This window comes from Muscardinus avellanarius, assembly GCF_963383645.1.
Source record: "Muscardinus avellanarius genome assembly, chromosome: 21".
NCBI classification, from domain to species: Eukaryota; Metazoa; Chordata; class Mammalia; order Rodentia; family Gliridae; genus Muscardinus; species Muscardinus avellanarius.
The window spans coordinates 24,049,307-24,063,123 of NC_137807.1; the positions used below are offsets into that span (position 1 = coordinate 24,049,307).

Consider the following 13,817-nt stretch of genomic DNA (forward strand, 5'->3'; position numbering starts at 1 on the left):
ATGATGAGTGTAGGTCTTGATGACCCCCTGGCCGCCTGTCAACCCACGGACTAGGCCAGTGACTTTTGGGGTCTGGACACATTGCATGGAACCGGAGTTACATAGAGATAAACTGTGTCCAAGTAGTAACAGCTGGGTCCCATTGCTGTGGGAGCCTCATTTTAAATGTCCCAGAGGAACCGGGCGTGGTGGCGCACACTTGTCATCCCAGTACTTGGGAGGCTGAGACCGGAAGATCCAGGTTCGAGGCCAACCTCAGCTACTTAGCCCCTCTGCAACTTAGTGAGACTCTGTTTCAAAATAAAGAATAAAAAATAGGGTAGGGGGTGTAGTTCAGAGGTCGAATGCCCCTGGGTTCCATCCCCAGCACACACACAAAAAATCTCCCAGAGGGAACCAGACCTGCAGTGTCTGTCAGGCTGGCCCAGTCAGCACCCTGCTGCAAATAAATTCTCACCGGTGGGCTCTCTGAAGGGGACAGGACACCCCTAAAGGTGCTAGACAAGACTGTTCACAGCTCTGTTCTGAAACTTAGTCCAAGCCGGGTGTGGTGGCGCAGGCTTGTAATCCCAGCACTCGGGAGGCTGAGACGGGAGGATCGCGGTTAGCGGACAGCCTCAGCTACGCAGGGCCTCTGCAACTCAGTGAGACCCTGTTTTGAAAACTAAAAAATCAGGCTGGGGGTATAGCTTGGAGGTAGAGTGGCCCTGGGTTCCATCCCCAGTACCGCCAAAAAAAAGAGAGAGAGAGAGGGTCCACAGAGCCATCTGTTACTGGCCCTGATCTCCCGTCGCCTTCTGGGGCATGCTCTTTATTATCCCCAATACTTATTGAGTTGCTAATTTTCCTTTGCGTCTAGTCAGTGTCCTCTGAGATCACATGGATCTCAGCGGTTTAAGTCCACAAACCCACTGGAAGCAGCCGGTCTGCCAGAGGAGCCCAGGAATGGCCTGTGAAGGGCGAGCCGGGCTTTGGCCTCTGGGCCCGACGTGCTGCCTGCAGCCTCTGCTCTCCAGGGGCCACGTATGTGCTTGGAGCCTGGGTTGCTTTCATTTCATTAATTCATTTCATTCATTCATTCACTTGGAAACAGGGTCTCGCTAAGTTGCTAACATCCTACGTTGCTGAGGCTGGCCTCAAACCTGCACTCCTCCTGTCTCAGCTTTCCAAGTACTGAGATGACAGGTGTGCACCACCATGCTCAGCACTGATTCACTTTTTTTTTTTTTTTTTGGTAGTACTAGGAGTGGAACCCAGGGGCTTTTCTACCTCCAGGCTATACTCCTAGACCTATTTTATAATTTATTTGGAAACAGGGTCTCACTAAGTTGCTGAGAGCCTCACTAAGTAGCTGAGGCTGGCTTTGAACTCGTGCGATCCTCCTGTCTCAGCCTCACAAGCGCGGGGATTACAAGCGTGCGCCACCACGCCTGGCTAGCCCTTTCTATTTTGAAGCAGGGTTTGGCCAAGTTATCACATGCTGGTCTTGAGCCTGCGATCCTCCTGTCTCAGCCTCAGCCTCAGGTGACAGGTAAATGCCACCAAACCTGGCGTCAAACACTTTTTCTATTTTTTCTTTTCTTTTCTTTTTCTTTTTTTTTTTTTTGCAGTATTGTGAATGGAACCCAGGGGCATGTACTCCCAAGCTATACCTCCAGCCCTATTTTTTTTATTCTTTATTTAGAAACAGGGTCTCATTAAGTTGCCAAGAGCCTCACTAAATAGCTGAGGCTGGCCACGAACCGCGATCCTCCTGTCTCAGCCTCCCGAATGCTGGGATTACAAGTTTGAGCCATCACACCCGGCAAACGCTGCTTCCTTTTTCGAAGCGGAATCTTGAAATGAACTGATCAGGTGAAAGCCTAGAGAGCCCCACTCTGGCTGCCGCGTGGGGCTCAGACGGAGGCGTGCGGAGGCCTGCAGCGCTGTCCCTGCGGCTCCCCTTCTTGCTCCTTCTGCGGCCTCCGCTGTCCTCCTTCCCACAGCCCAGCCCTCTTTGAGAATCCAATGCAGCTTGGCGCATCAGGGCCTGAACGCAAGGCTCTGGCCTCCGAAAGCAGGAAACTGGCTCGCCCCAGCTCTGGGCATGGCAGGCAGCCGGGGCTCCCGCGGGCCTGCGCCAAGGAGACCCGAACGCGGCGATCAACCCGCTACACAAAGGCCGGTTACAGCTGCCGGCCTCGCTCAGTGAGAATTGTTTATTGAGAATGGCTCGTTACACACAAAATATATTTACGTATAAAATCTCTGCGATGCAAAAGGTCCCTTTCGCCCCCAGTGGCTAGTGATCAGAGCCGTCCGCTGCCCTGTGTGGCGGAGGGCAGGCCTTTCCCGCTCCTCCTCAGCAGGGCCCGGCCGGCCCGCCACTGCGCTCCTCCGCAGGCAGGTGCGCCCTGGGCACGGCAGCCTTTCTGTTACTCTTAGGTGACCTGTAGCTCGTGACTTGCCCTGAGAAGCCATCACTGGGCGCAGGAGAGCAATTTCCTAGAGTCCTGGATGGATGAGTGCCGTGTGACTTTTCCTTCCTTCCTTCCTATTTTGTATTCTTTATTTTGAAACAGTCTCACTGAGTCGCAAAGGGCCTCACTGAGTAGCTGAGGCTGGCCACGAGCTGCGATCCTCCTGTCTCAGCCTCCTGAATGCTGGGGTTACAAGCGCACGCCAGGCTTGGGACCACTTTCTATAGCAGCCATCCAGAGCTTCGCGAATCTCCCCTCTCTCCTGTGGGTTCCCTCTCGCGGCCATCCTCACCACAGTTTTACCTGAGCCTCTCCTAGGACACCCACACTCCAAGTGGCCCCCTGTGGTATTCCTGGGCTCAGGACCGGAGTCCCCAGGACCTTGGCCGCCCAGCATTAAGGCACTGGAAACAGACCAGACTGAAGCCAGCGCGGTCTCTGAAGCCCAGGCTGACTGCCTCGCTGGCCCAAAGCCACGGCTGGAATTGTGGGGCCAGAGACCTGGGTGGTCTGACAACCCTGGTAGGCAGTTCCCAGGGCGCTTCCACAGTGAGGGAGGGGCCAGGTAGCTTAGGGGGGAGACACTTCCTGGGGCACGGGGAAACCAAGCCCCAGGAGTCCAGAGGCAGCCCAGGGGGTGGGTGGCCCCAGGCCCTTTGGAAATGATTAATTTCCCTTATTTCTTAGGCTCAGACCTGGGTTCAAGACTCAGCCCCGCCACCGTCCTGGTTAGACTGTTCCCAGCAGGCTGGCCGCCTCCTCTGTAAGGTGAGGGGCCTGGCGCTCAGACCACGGGTCAAAGTCCCCTGCCCTTTGGGAAAGAGCCCTGGCTGGCGTGGCTGCCCCTTGAAAAGAGGTGTTAGTGGTTCCAAAGTACCTATAATCTATTATTGTTTTACTTGAAAGTACCACTCGTACCACAAAAGTGAAAACTTAAGTCTCGACAGAACTAATACCTCTGTTCCCATAAAAAAAAAAAAAAAGAAGAAGAAGAAGGCAGGCCCTGGCTCCAGCCCTCAGGACCTGCTGGGCCGGCTGACCCTGGGCAGCTCCATCTCCTCCGAGTCGGGGAAGCCAGAGTTCTGTGCAAGGGTCCTGGCGTGACTCAAGGCAGCTGCTTTAGGGGTCAATCCGGGCACCCAGCCTCCAGCTGGGGCGCCCCGCTCTCAGGAGGGCGCCTGCTGGCAGGAGCCAGGCTGGTGTCCGGAGGCCTCTTGGGTGCTGTCTGCCGGGGCCCAGCCCGCTCCCGAGGGCCTGACCCTGCAGAGCTGAGTCCCTGGAGGTGGCCAGGAACCGGGGTGCGTCTGTGCTGCATGGCAGGGGCCAGGGCCTGTGACTGGTCGCAGACACCAGAAGCCAGGAGGGGACGAGGACATGGGGCTCCGCCACACGCCTGGATGGGGCTCGGGGGCTCAGGCTCCAGAACACGCAGCTTAGCAATGATGGCAGGTGAAGAGACCGCGGGGAGGCAGTGCAGGCACTGCCCTGGTCTGGCTGGAAGGCAACACAGATGCTGTTGGCTGGACTTCCTCTGGGCACGGTCCCGGGCAAGCGGCAGGCTGGCACGCAGCACTGGAGGCCTCAGTTTCCCAGAGTTCTTTGTGGAGGCCCCAGCGGCCCCCAGACTGGGCAGCCTGGGCAGCGGGGTCCAAGGGCCCGGGCCGACGGGCTCCTGCAGTCAGCTGTCCAGGTAGACAAAGAGGATGTCCTCGTCTGTGCCGTAGCTGGTTCTGGCCTCCTCAAAGTTACTGACGCTGGTGATGCACATGCCTGCGGGGCGGGGTGACGTGTGGGCGGGAGGCGCCAGCCCGCCAGTGCCCAGGGCGCGGCGTGCGGCCCCGCCCAAGAAGCCTCCCTGCACGCTGTGGCCGGGAGCTTTCTCTCTGTTTTCTTTTTGTGCTGGAAATTGATGAACCCAGGAGTATTCTACCTCCAGGTTATATCCCCAGCACTTTTTTTTTTTTTTTTTTTTTGTGGTACTGGGGTTCCTAGAAGCCCTTCTACCTCCGGGCTACACTCCCAGACCTATTTTTACATTTTTATTTGGAAACAGGGTCTCCTAAGCCAGCGCGCGTGGCTGGCTTCGAACCTGCGCGATCCTCCTGTCTCTGTCTCCCAAGTGCGGGGATTACAAGCGTGCGCCACCACGCCCGGCTTATCCCCAGCGCTTTTTAGTGTGTGTAAGTGTGTGTGTAATATTGGAGATGGAACGCAAGGGCTTTCTACCTCCAGGCTACACTCCCCGACCTATTTTACATTTTATTTGGAAGCAGGGTCTCACTAAGTGGCTGAGAGCCTGAGTAGCTGAGTTTGGCTTCAAACCTGCGCGATCCTCCCGTCTCAGTCTCCCAAGTATTGAGATTACAAGTGTGAACCACCACGCCCAGCTCTTATTTTTTAATTTTTGAAACAGGGCCTCGCTAAGTAGCTGAGGCTGGCCGCAAACCTGCGACCCTCCTGTCTCAGCCTCCCCGAGTGCTGGGATGACAGGCGCAGCCACCGCGCCCTGCTCTGGACCTCTTTCTCTGACCTCCTCCAGCTTAGAGGCTGGAAAACCAAGCCCCAGAGAGGGCAAACAACCTGCTCGGGGCCACTCAGACGGGCAGGGACGCTGCTCCCCGTGCCCCGCGGGCAGTGGGCAGTGTGGCTCGAGGGCCAGGCCTGGCTGGGCCTTCCCGGGGGGACCCACGTGAAGATTGCAGCCTGGGCACTGCAAGCGTGGAGGCGAGGCCCTGGCAGGGGGTAGCGGGCGGGCTGGATGACATGCAGGGCGCTGGGGGAGGCAGGGAGCCGCGTCCTGCGCACCAGCCTGGACAGGAGGAAGGAGAGCGGGGCGGCCGCCCTGCCCGGCACTCACGGTCGGCGTAGGCCGGGTTGTTGTAGAAGATGCAGCCCGTGGCCCTGTTGTAGCCGCGCAGCACGATGAAGTGGCCTTGGTAGTCAGGGCTGCGGCAGAAGCAGCGGTGGCCGCGGGGCGCAAAGCAGCAGTACTTGACGGGGCTGGAGCACAGGTCGCACTGCAGCAGGCCCGAGTTCACCAGCGCGATGGCCACGTGGCCCTGCGCCAGGTGCGCCTGGATGTCCTGCACGCTCACGGTGCTGTGGGCGGGTGGCGGAGTGCTCAGCCCAGGGCACCGGCCCGCCCCGCCTGCCTCCCGTCGCCCCTTCGGCCCCCGGCCCCTTGCACACGGGCGGGGCTCAGGGCCACACAGGGGACCCCTGTGGAGGGGGGGCCTCCAAGAGCGCACAGGACCAGCTGGCCCTCTCAGGAAGGGCAGACACGAGGTCAGCTCCAGTGGGCACAGATGAGGGCCACTAAGGGGCATGTGGGACCAGCCTGCACAGTGGGGTTCTTTTTGCCACACCCCCCCATTTCTCCTTTCCCCACAATCCTGTGTGGTTTACACTGCAAAGTACCAGCTCAGTTGAATTCCCAGAGATTCAGAGTCAGGCTGGGCCCCGCCTGGCCCTGGCCCTGTCCTGCGAAAGGTCCGTGGACCCTCTCGCTCACCTGTCCCTGCAGATCCACGGGGGTTATGGAGCCCCACCGAGCCCCATCCTAAGGATGGGGAAACTAAGGCAGGGCGTGGGTCAGTGGCCACGGTACCCACGCAGGAGACCCAGTTCTGCCCGACTCCAGGGGCCCAGCCGTCCCGAGGCCGTGCGCTGTCAGCCGCGGGCACTGGTCGTCCAGGCGGGGGCTGGATGGGCGGGGGGGCTCACCATTTCTCCACCAGCACCTTGCAGGCCTTGGCTTCTGCAAACAGCTGGTTCACGCGGGTCTCCTCTGTGTCAAAGTGCCGCCTGTAGAAAGGCTGAGGGGAAGGGCGGGCTGCAGTGGTGCCCCCGGCTGCCCGCACCCCATGTGGATGAAGCGGAGGAGGAGGGCAGGAGCACCGGCTCGGGAGCTTCCTGGGCAGCGCTGGTCAGCCTCTGGCGGCGCCACAGAACCAGGAAGCGAGCGGGCAAGGGGCGAGGCGGGCCACCCGGGAAGGCTGGACAGAGCTCAGCCGGGCATGGTCCGCGGAACACGCTGCATGGTACAGGGAGGTTAGGGGAGCCAGAGCCCCCATGGTGGGGGCTGCCCCTCTCTCTGCCTCAACCCATCCAGATCCACTGGCCTTCTTCCCTGGGTCTGGAAGGTCCCCGGGAGAGTTAGGCTGACCGGCACCGGCCAGCGCGGGGTGGCCCTTTGGGGAACGAGGCCAGCAGCGGCTGCTCTGCCAGTCCTGGGTCAAGACCTGCTTCCAGGACAGGCAAGACCGGCTTTAGCTTGGCGAGGAGGCAGGAGGCACTGCTGTGTGTGCAGCTGCCAAAGCTGGCACTGTCTATCAAGCAGGGGGATGGAGGAAGAAGAGCAAGATTGTTTTTTCTTGCAGAACACCAGTTACCCAGCTCAGAGCTGGCTGCCCCGGTGGACAGAAAAGGCAAATGCGGCCATGTCAGGGCAGAGCGCCAAGCTCCGGGGCCCAGGAGGGAAGAACACAGGGAGGCGTCAGGACTCGGTGCCCAGGTGCCCAGGCAGGCTGGGCCACACGGTCACCTGCCCCATACGGCTTGCGCGCCTGCCGGCGGCCCATCCACCACCGCCCACTTGTGTGCCCGCCTAGGCTCCAGGCGGCCTCTGCCCGTGACGGCACGGCTGGCGCTCACCTGGTGCTTGTAGCCCTTGTCGACGCCCAGGGTCTGGGTGCAGAAGCGGTGCCGCACGTGGAAGTGGCGCATCAGGTAGGCCAGGTCGATGGTCCAGATGCTCCTGGCCAGCCGCAGCTCCTGCAGCGCGCTCTCAAACTCCCGGTCGTCCAGCTGGCCCAGGTACCTGCGTGCACACGGGCCGGCAGGCCCAGGATGCTCAGGACCTAACAGCCTCCGTGGCCCCCGCTCCCCGGGGCCCGTCCTTCACCAAGAAACCTCGGCCTGCCCACACATTGCCTGAGGAGCCCATGGGTCCTGGCCCCCGGGGGCTGGATCCGTCTCCGTGTGACCTGGGGCATGCTGCTGACCTCTCTGCTCATCTCTAAGATGATGTCCTTGGGCCACCATCTGCGCTTTCTGATTTCTTGGGGGGTGTGTTGGATGGGGGGGCGGTGCCTCATACAAACTAGACAAGAGGTCTAGCACCGAGCTGTACCCCCAGCCCAACCACATCGGTGGCTTCCAACAGGTACCGGGCCCTTTTGTTGATCCCGTTTTCCCAGGAGTCCAGGGTGCTCAATAGATAAGAGGCTGATCTGGGTTCCAGGCTGCTATCGACGACTCACGGTTCCTGTAATACACCTGTGGCCTCTGCTCCGCAGCCTCCTGGGATCCACAGGCTGGAGGCCACCCTGTCCATCACTGGGCTGCCCTGGAGCCAAGCCCCAGGGACTCCCTGGCCCTCCAACGCGCCCAGCCATTCCCAGAGTAGTGACTGGGGTGGCCTGGCTCAGAGCCCAGGTGGGAGAGGGGCCAACTGCCAGCTGCGCCCAAAGACAGCTCAGAAGACGTGCCCTAGCCAGGTGGCCTCTCGTGCCTCCCCACGCCACGGCAGGGGTGTGGACAGGGAGGCCCGCTCACCGCAGCACCATCCTGGAGCAGGCCAGGCCGCAGTCCCAGTGGTAGAGCTGCTGGATGATGGGGACGGGCAGCTGCACAAAGTCCCCTGCGTGGAAACAGAGCTATTAGTGCCTCAGCGCCCAAGCCATCGCCTGCCTGGACCCTGCGGGGGCTCGGGGCCTCCCCGGCCCTCCACCCTCCTTCCTCCCCCAAGCCATCGCCTGCCTGGACCCTGCGGGCCTCACTAAGTAGCAGAGGCCTAGGTAGCTGAGGCTGGCCATGAACCTGCGATCCTCCTGTCTCAGCCTCCCAGGTACTGAGATGACGTGCATGTGCCCTCACGCCCGGCTGGAGCCTTTCCTTTGGAGCAGCTCTGGGGACGCGGGCAGGGCTGTTTTGCTTCCTGCTTTTAACCAGGCCAGGCCAGCGGGAGGCGCTGAGCAGAGAGGAGGGCCCGGGCCCGGGGGGGGGGGGGGGGGGGGGGGTGGGGGGGTTGGGGGTTGGGTTGGTGGTGGTGGTGGTGGTGGTGGTGGTGGTGGTTGCCCGCCTCCAGATCTAACATGTGAAGGCCATGGTGAGGGACTGTCGGTCGGGCTGCAGCAGTGGGATGCTCTTGCAAGTTTCACCCCCATGCTGCCCAGGCAACTCTCAGGGCACCCCGCCAGGCTGTGAAGTGGGGCGGAAAGGTCCTGACCCAGGTGCTCAGCGCTGCTGCCTCTGCTGCTGGGTGGCCGTGGCCCGGGCAACTGACTCCTCTCCCTGGACTCAGCTTGGGGGACTTTGGTCTGATTTGGCCATTCAACAGACGCATGCTTCCCAAGAGCAGCAGGGACACGGGAGAGCTCCCTGTCCCCATGGACGGCGCAAACAAGAAGCTGGAAGCGATGGCCAGTGGCCGGGGCCAGGGAAAGTGAGGGTGTGCTGGGGGGGTGGACAGCGCGTGCCAAGGCCCTGGGGTGAGGAGAAGCTGCAACGGGCTCGCAGGGCCTTCCTGCTCTGCCATCCCGCGAATCATGACAAAGTGCAGGGTCTAAGGCACCAGAAGGGGCTGGGGATGGAGCCCGTAGGGGGCAGAGCGCTCGCCTGGCACGCACGGGGTCCTTGGGATGATCCCCAGGACAGGCACAGCACGCCTGTAAGGGTCTCAGGTTCGAGGCCAGTATCGGCAGCCTAGCAAGAGCCTGTTTCAAAATAAAAACAAAAAGCTGAGCCAGGCGTGGTGGCGCACGCTTGTAATCCCAGCGCTGGGGAGGCTGAGACAGGAGGATCGTGCAGGTTCAAAGCCAGCCTCAGCTACTGAGTGAGGCTCTCAGCAACTTAGTGAGACCCTGTTTCCAAATAAAATATAAAGTAGGTCTGGGAGTATATCCTGGAGGTAGAAAGCCTCTAGGTTCCACCCCCAGTACAGGAAGATCGCAGGTTTAAGGCCAGCCTCAGCTCGTAGTGACACTCTCTTTAACCTAGCAAGATTCTGTTTTCAAATAAGAATAAAATTGAGCTGGGTGTAACTCAAAAAGTTAGAGTGCCCCTGGGTTCAATCCCCAGTAAAACACACACACGCACGCATGCGCGCACACCACAAAAAAAAGGGCTGGGGATACAGGTCAGAGGTAGAGTGCCCATAGTTCAATTCCAATTAAAACAAAAGAACTGGAAGGGCTTCCGAATGTTGGTGTGAGGGTCCTCACCATCACACAGGAATGACACCTATTCAGCACATGAAACCCCAGCTCACCCGCGTTTCCCACCTCGAGGCCTTGGGGCCTCTCCTGAGCTACACGCCTGGCTCTGTGCAGAGCTACCAGGGGCCCGCCTGCCTGCCACCTGCACCCTCCTCCATGTGCACCACAGAGGAGGCCATGGCGTCTGCGCCTTCCCTGGCCTCACACCGCCGTGCCTTCCTTCCGCGCACCCCTCGGGGCTGGAGTTCTTCCCCAGGTTTATGCGGAGCTTGGCTGCGTCCTGCTGCTTCCGTTCCCAGGAGGTGGCGGCTTGGTGATGAGCCAGGGACCAGCCAGGCCATCTTCTGGCTAAGTCACCTGCCTCTCGGTTTCCCCTTTATGAAGGGGCCACAATAGCTGTCAGCCCACGGGACGCATGAGCACCTAGGGCCACAGTGTGTAAAACCCACAGCAGGTGTTCAAGCGAGCCGGGGACCCGCGGCGGGGCTGGGGTGGCCCGAGGCCTCTCTAGAAGGAAGCCGGCTCCTACAGTGGGGGTCCTCATGCATTTGCCACCTAACACTGCCATGGATTCAGTCCTGCCTGACTCCTGCCTGCGCTCTGCCCGCATCTGCCCCGTCTACTTCTGTACCCACGCACGCATCAGCTGGAGGAATCCCTCCACCCGGCCACCGCTCTTAGTGAGGGCCTGCCCAGCGGGCTCGCCTTAGCCTGACCCATGTGCCGGCTGCCCCGTCAGCCCCCCACAGCTTCCATCCCCCCGGCCTGTGTGCCGCACCCTCTGACCACGACCCCCCCTGCAGTTGAAAGCTATCATTTAAGTCCCTGCTCAAAAAACATTTTTTGTGTGTGTGTGGTCCTAGGGATTGAACCTAAAGACATTCTATCTCTGAGCTACACTCCAATCCTATTTTATTTATTTATTTTTGGCGGTACTAGGGATGGAACCCAGGGGCATTCTACCTCTGAGTTACACCCCCAGCCCTATTTTTTCTTATTCTTTATTTTTATTTTGAAACAGGGTCTGAGTTGCAAAGGACCTTACCTAGTAGCTGAGGCTGGCTGCAAACTGCGATCCTCCTGTCTCAGCCTCCCAAATGCTGGGATTACAAGTGTGCACCACCATACCTGGCTTATTATTTTCAAACATAGTCTTACTAAGTTGTGAAGGGCCTCGCTTTCTGTTTTCTTGGTGTGTGTGTGTGTGTGTGTGTGTGTGTGTGTGTGTGTGTGTGTGGTACTGGGGATGGAACCCATGGGCATTCTACCTCTGAGCTATACCTCCAGCCCATTTTTCTTCATTTTGAAACAGGGCCTCAGGGATGAAATATAATTTTCATAGTGAAGCCGAGCGTGGTGGTACACGCTTGTAATCCCAGCTCTTGGGAGGCTGACAGAGAAGGATTGCACAGCTTCAAAGCCAGCCTCAGCTACGTAGTGAGGCTCTCAGCAACTTAGTGAGACCCTGTTTCCAAATAAAATAGAAAATAGGTCTGGGAGTGTAGCCTGGAGATAGAAAGCCTCTGGGTTCCACCCCCAGTACCACAAAAATAAATAAATAAATAAATAAATAAATAAATAAAATAATTTTCATAGTGTTTAAGAGGTAATCACCTCCTTTGGAGAAGTCATGAGCCCCTCCCCTCAGAAATGGACCAGTGCTTTGTAAAAGGGTCAGAAGAGCCACGCGGTGTGGCGTACGCCTATAATCCCAGTACTTGTGAGGCTGAGACAGGAGAATCTCAGGTTTGCGGCCAGCCTCAGCAACTTAGTGGGACCCTGTTTGCAAATAATGAAGGTAACTAATGTTCCAAACTCTCTTCTCCAGAGGCTCGCGCTCCAGAACAGCCCCGCAGAGAGCTGGGTGGAGAGCGTGCTCTGCAGGTAGGTGCTGCGATCCCTCGGGGGCTGCCCTTCCCAGAAGCCCTAGGTGGCTCCCACCAGCCTTTCCGTTTGTCTCTATGCAGGCTGATGACTCCTTAGTGTTGGCTCTGGCATAACCTTTAGTCTGGAATGTCACCTTCACCTCTGAAATCCCAACGCTCTGGTCCTTCTCCCTCTGAGGGCCCCTCAGCGTGGAGTCGCAGAGGCGGCCTCCGCTTTCCCCAGTGGACAGAGAATTCTGCAGGGACGGGTGAGGACAGCATTACACTGGCTTCTTCCTAGTCCTCGGCAGACATGCTTGGTGAACGGCTTTCCAGAAAGGCCTTAGCCCGGCGATGCCCAAGCCTACTCCTTACCGCGGGATCTGGACTACAGGCTCCCCGTCTCACTCCACGGCCTGGGCTCTGGCACTGACCAGCTGGCCCGCCTTGTGCCCAGCCGCAAACCGTGACGCGGGGCAGCTGCTCTCCTGCCCCTCCTCTTCTTGCCCCGAGCCCTAGAACCCTGTGATCCTGAGTCCCCCATGGAGTAAACAACCCCATATGGCCGCCCTAGTCTTGACACTGCAGGTCGACCCATTCAGAGACGTTCCTGTGTGGGGTGATAAGGGTAGGCGAGGCCTTGACGTTTGTCCTGATAGCAGCTTTAGGATTCAGAGCCCAAAGCTGCTGCCAAATATTGATGCCTGGGGCCAAGGAACAGCCCCCACCAGAGAGCTAAGGTCTGTCTAGAAAACCCTGGCCTAGCTTTAGTCCGTGGCTGTCACTAGGGAACAATGGCTGTCCACTGTCCCTGGACACTTCACCCCTCTTGGCCCCCCAGTCTGCACGACCACACAAGTGCCAATAACCATGGTAACCTACCCCCCTGGATTGTTAGGACCGATGGAGGCACTGCATGTAAACAATTTAGCAGTGCCTGCCACACAGAGAGCTCCCCACAGATGCAAGCCATTACCCCAGCTAAGGCCGGGGAGAGGTATCAAAGAAGACAGCGTCAGATAAGTGGAAAAGTAGGACTGCAATCCAGGGAGGGCCTCTGCTCCTGCCCCAAGCTGCTGCAGTCACAGAGGGGGCGGCTCCTGGGGCAATGCCCCTGCCCCTCTGCCCTCTTTAGGGCTCTGGACCCGCCCTGGATCATAGGGTTCCTGCCCTCTATGATCTGGCGTCTCACCTTACAGTTTACAACCACCAACCTTGCACCTTAAGCAGAGCAGGAATCCTGCTTCCTCTTCCCTCCCACTTCTTGGCCAAGCAACCTGAGGGCCAGGACCCAAATGCCCGTCTTGGCCTCTGCCCCCAAAAGGGCTCCAAGCCTGACTTCCGACTTTCTCCACCTCTCGGACAAGCCAATGGGCTCCAGCTGCCTCGGGGCAAGAGCAACTGTAGGCCAGTTGGAGGGGCCAAGCGAAAGCTCTCGCATTACTGGGCACTCGGGCAGTTCCTTCCCCTTCGGGCCTCCTTCCTCCACGATTCCCCGGGAGGACGGGATCTCCCAGGACGGCTCCAGCGAGACTTTGCATTTCTGGGGAAGGTGGTGCCCCCGCCCCCCGGGTCCTCCCCAGCGACCGCTATCAGAACAGACTGGGGTTCCAGCCCTGGGAGTCTCGGGGAGCCGCGGCGGGAGCGTCCAGCCGGCCAGGTCGGCTCCAAGCTCCAAGCCCGGGCAGCGGCGGCCCTCGGCCCAAGGTCGCGCGGCCGGACCCTGCCCTGCGCCAGGGCGGCGTCCCCCTCGGTCCCCGGGGCCGGGCTGCGGCCCTCGACACGCACTGACCGGGCTCCAGCTGCGGTCCCGCCGCCTCCGCCTCGGTCCTCATGACCCCGACGGCGCGGGGCGCCCATGGCCCCGGCCCGGCGCGGGCTGCAGCTGCGGCTTCGGCTGGGCCAGGAGCGCGGCCCGCGCGCGTCGAGCTCCGCGGCCACCACCGCGGCGGGCAGAAGGGGAGGCGGCGGCCGGCCCTCCCCCAGTCCCGCCCCGGCTTCTCAGGTCCGCGGCCCGGAGGCCCCGCCCTGCCCCGGCGCGGACTGGGGCTCCCTGCGGCCCGGGCCTCGGGATTCAAGCCCGCCCCCGCCATTCGCAGGCCGGCTCGGCTGGCCCCGCCCCCCGCCCAATCCCCGCCCCGCAGCGCTCCCAGGAAGCCCCGCCCGAGGCGATCATTGGCTCCTCGGGGACCGTCCCTTCGCAAGCCCCGCCCCCGGCGGCGCGGGCGGGGCCCAGGCAGCCGCAGGTGTCAGCCTCGCCTCGCCCTCGCCCGCCG

At 60.3% G+C, this 13,817-nt stretch overlaps 1 protein-coding gene across 2 annotated transcripts; it reads right to left on the bottom strand.

Annotated features, from left to right (window-relative positions):
- Positions 1-4,137: 4,137 nt before the first annotated feature.
- GUCD1 (guanylyl cyclase domain containing 1) lies at positions 4,138-13,376 on the bottom strand (the record flags this gene model as incomplete). 2 transcript variants are annotated; one of them, XM_080717913.1, is made up of 6 exons in its annotated part: positions 4,138-4,229; positions 5,317-5,459; positions 6,183-6,274; positions 7,113-7,278; positions 8,016-8,100; positions 13,334-13,376. In XM_080717913.1, the coding sequence occupies 6 exons, from the start codon at positions 13,374-13,376 to the stop codon at positions 4,138-4,140; spliced, it is 621 nt and encodes a 206-aa protein (XP_080574039.1). The 2 variants fall into 2 exon arrangements, with proteins under 2 accessions (XP_080574039.1, XP_080574038.1); XM_080717912.1 differs by having other exon boundaries at positions 5,317-5,558.
- Positions 13,377-13,817: the final 441 nt, after the last annotated feature.